This window comes from Triticum dicoccoides, chromosome 3A (assembly GCF_002162155.2).
Source record: "Triticum dicoccoides isolate Atlit2015 ecotype Zavitan chromosome 3A, WEW_v2.0, whole genome shotgun sequence".
NCBI lineage: Eukaryota > Viridiplantae > Streptophyta > Magnoliopsida > Poales > Poaceae > Triticum > Triticum dicoccoides.
Genome location: NC_041384.1, coordinates 300546528 through 300550753, shown reverse-complemented (window position 1 = coordinate 300550753; position 4226 = coordinate 300546528). Strand labels below are relative to the sequence as shown.

At 50.0% G+C, this 4226-nt stretch overlaps 1 protein-coding gene across 2 annotated transcripts in view; it reads left to right on the top strand.

Moving 5' to 3' along the window:
• Positions 1 to 4226, top strand: part of LOC119268101 (protein translocase subunit SECA1, chloroplastic-like) — a 46969-nt gene that overhangs the window by 8733 nt on the left and 34010 nt on the right. For both annotated transcript variants that reach the window (XM_037549608.1, XM_037549607.1), the window contains exon 5: positions 810 to 1028. In XM_037549608.1, coding sequence (XP_037405505.1) covers positions 810 to 1028 — 219 coding nt within the window. The remainder of the gene's footprint in view (positions 1 to 809; positions 1029 to 4226) is intronic.

The window sequence follows — 4226 nt, the reverse complement described above, 5'->3', positions numbered from 1 at the left end:
CCTGGGCTCCTGATACCATGTTAGAGGAGCAACTTATCTGTTTGCATAGGCCAAGGGGCAAATATATAGTACAGGAGACTTGGGATACAAGGAATGAAATCTAGACTAATAGGAATACGTATGGACACCTACACCAGTACTCCTTAACGCTCTGTAAGCACCCCGTCATCACGCTTCAGCCTCACAACTTTATTCTTTTACCGAAAAAGGCTTTTGCCCCGCTTTATATATAATAAAGCAACCACCAGAGCCACAAGGTCCAACAAAACAACAAGGTTCACGCCGCACACACACGCACAAACTCACATGGTAGCACACACAGGTCCAAAAAGGGGGGTTCTGCTGAGGGCACAACTCAACAAGCCCAAAAAACGAAAAAACACAACAAGCGGCTCATGCGGCATAACCGATGCATGTGGCACACGCAGCACATGAAATCATGTAGCTTGCCTTGAAAGAAACTTGTATTCTCTCCCCATCTTTCACCTGTGTTCTTGTTTGAATACCGGTACTAATATTCACTTACTGTTGTGTGTTGTTATGGGTGGCACTTGTTGCCTTGGCTCTTAACTCTTGTAACAATTGTGCTTCTCCTCTTAATGAAAAGAAGGGTAATTGTTTTTTGCACGTTCTGTAAGAAGTATTCTATTGCTGTTCACTTCAGAATAGTACATTTTTAAAATATACGAGTACATCGCTGATAGATCTTCTCTTTGACCTAGCCATAAATCTGTTCTTGTATTCATACTCCTGTTTACTAGTTTGTGAGCTGCAATCCAATTCGTTCTCTTATAAATATTATTTTTCAGGTTGATGAAAAACAGAGAAATGTTTTACTAACAGAACAAGGCTACGCTGATGCTGAAGAAATACTGGACATAGATGATTTATATGATCCTCGTGAACAATGGGCTTCATATGTTTTAAATGCAATCAAAGCCAAGGAGCTCTTCCTTAGGGATGTGAATTATATTGTTCGTAGCAAGGAGGTGCTTATTGTGGATGAGTTCACAGGTCGAGTTATGGCAGTAAGTATTGCATTATTTTTTCTCCAAACAAAGTAAGTATTGCACTATTATTCTCGGTGCTGTAAGGCAATTTTTGTATAGCCCAAAATTAAGTCAGTGGCTAACTTCACCGAAAAAGGCTTTCGCGCCGCTTTATATATAAAGCAATGACCGACAATAACCCGGTACAAACGCACGCCACCACAACACACGCACACACCCAAGGCAGGATACATAGGCGCTGAGCGCAGCAATACGACCCTTAGCACTACAAGAGCAACCGGGGACTCCAACAGTGACCACGGCACCGCAAAGAAATGAAGCCACATACGACGAACAGTGAGCTCCATGACGATGCCTTCAGGAAGATTACGACACTGGAGTGCCGCCACCGTCCAATCCGAGGATCAGACTTTCCCCTGGATCCACACAACGGGCAATGAGAGCCGCGACGACGCCTTCAAGAAGGGAACGAGCAACTCCACCGCCGGTTCGTCCGAAGATAGAGCAGGTTTTCAACCCGGCCAACACTCACCGCCACCGAACGCCACACCCCGGCTACCACGCCGCCCACACGGCCATGGCCGCCGGGCAGCACCGAGCGACGGGCCGCTGAGTGCGGTTGTCCAGAAACAGACTGCAGATGGCCTTCCACAAGATGAAGGCGGAGGGATGGTCCTGCGGAACCATACCTTGGAGCTCGTCGGAAATCATGGTGTACAGCCAACGGACGATGCACCAGTCCACCTGTGTCCAGGCGACGTCGTGGCGGCGGTGCTTGGCGTCGACGGAGCCGTCGACGTGGTCGTAGATGCCGTACGACATGAAGAGGGCGTGGAAGAAGGAGCACCAGAGCTTGAACTTGGGAGGGTTGAGGTGGAGGGTGACGGGAATTTGGCCATGGATGTTGAGGGTGAGGATGGTGGAGAGAGGAACAGAGAGGAGGCTGGCTGGGGCGGCAAACGGATTGGAGCTGGAGGAGCCGCCGGAGGTCAGATCAGAGAAGTCCATGGGAGGGAGGCGGAAGCGAGAGGTTCGGATCGGGAGAAAGAATTAGGTATCTGATACCATGTAGTGGAACAGACTAGAACTGGAGCAATCACACACTGTATTCATTCACAGGAGAGTACATATATATATACCAGTACATAGGCACAACGTGCACACACTAACTGATTAACTAAGTCCCTAGATGCTAGCTGCATGCGATCAGAGTGGAGGAAGGAGCGCAGGCAGTTGGGAGCAGGGACGTGGTCACGTCGGAGCTGCATGGACTGCATGTGCGGATGCATGCGTCCAACACTCAGGGCTTGGCAGAGGAATACGAAATGGGTGCTGTGGTACTGCTGGGTGAGTTGGTGCTGCTTGGCAGAGGAAGCACAGGTGCTGCTGCGTTCTGTACTGCTGATTCTGCTGAGAGCTGCTGGTGCTGGTTGGAGTTGGTGGTGCCGCTGCTGGCTAGCTTGGTGCTGGCGCACGTAGGAGAGGTCTCACAGCCAAGTGAGTGATCCTGGTTGCGGTGTGGCTGTTGATTGCAGAGGAAGGACGTAACCCTGTAGATGGTACATCCAGGAGAAGAGGAGGCGGAGGCAGTCATGGGGACTGAATTTACTGCTGATATAGGGAAACTTGTGTCGCTAATGATTATGAAAGCTGCCGAGGGGTCACCTCCTGCAGGTGGCGCCATTGTTGTGTCCCACACAGATCTGCTTGAGCTCATGCGCAATGATGTCAAGTTGAATGGCGTGAGCAGCTACCTGAGCTGGTCGAGGCGGGCCGACCAGGCGGGCCTTGTTGGTCTTGAAGACAAAGGGTGTGATGGGATATGTCCTTGGAACGGTTGAAGAACCGGTTGGCAAGGAGAGGTCAGAATGGAAAAAGTGGAGTGTCACTGACTCCATGATACTGGCTTGTATGCGCAATTCTCTGATTCCTGCTATTGCAGCGTCTGTTCAGGCATTCTCGAGTGCTTTTGATGTGTGGACCCTGCTGTCCAAAAGGTACTCATGTAGGGGAACTCTGATGCTCATGTCTCAAATTGAAGACAAGATCCATGCTGTGACGAACAATGTGGTGGTGTATGTGAATAAGCTGCAACACCTTTGGGCCGATCTGGATAAGTGTGATCCCCTTTAGCTTCCCCATGCATAATCCATGGAGATTGCCAGGCACACATACAGCGCTTGTGTCTCTAGATGAGGACATTGTTGCGATGTCCCAGGAAGAGGTACACCTGCAATCTAGAGGAGATGGAAATGAACCTGCTTACAGAGTGGCTGACCAACGAGGTTCTAGGGATTGTTACAAGTGTGGTCAACTAGGGTATATCAGTCGGATTTGCATAGAACCACCCATAAGAGGCAGAGGGTATAGTGGTGGCAGCAGCAACAGAGGTGGTCGGAATGGGCATGGTGGTTATTGGAATGCTCTCAAGGCAAATGTAGCCACCTCAGCCGAGGTGAAACAGCGAGGACAGGAGACTGCTACTAGTTATGTCAACTTTGTCGATACAAATGAAGGTAAGATTGAACACACATCAATAGCAAAAACAACAACAAAGCCTTTAGTCCCAAACAAGTTGGGGTAGGCTAGAGCTGATACCCATAAGATCTCGAAACCAACTAATGGTTCTGGCACGTGTGATGTAGGGTAGAACCCTAATCGCCCGATCTTTCACGAAAGGAGCGGATCCCGCGAAGAACGCGAAGAACACGAGGAGGGAAACGAGAGAAAACACAAGGGGAAACACAAGAGGAACACTCAAACTAACAAGAACAAGTCACACATGTGCTAGATCCTCGGGTACATAGAACGATACAAGATCCAAAGTCAACAACGGACGATACAAGAGGTAACCGGTTCTTCTCCGTGAGGAGGTCTTGAATCCACGGGGGGATCTTCCCTTAGAAAGGGGGCTTGAATCCAAAGAGATCTTCTCCGAAGAGGTCGCGGTCTCTCACGAGGAGTAGATCCGATGTGGATGAGGGAAGCTCTATCTTTAAGTATGAGCTAAACCAACGCTAACCCTAGCTAGGATGAAAGGGGGGTCTATTTATAGTCTAAGTGCAAAAGGGGGACGAAGTGAAGGGGTACATGGGCCTCGGGCCCGAGTGGCTGCGCGCAGGCAGAGCCGGAAGTTCCGGGGAGGGTCCGGCCTAACCAGAGAGATGGCACGGTGGAGCTGTGCTGGCATCCGAAGGCCGGAAGGTCCGGGCAGGC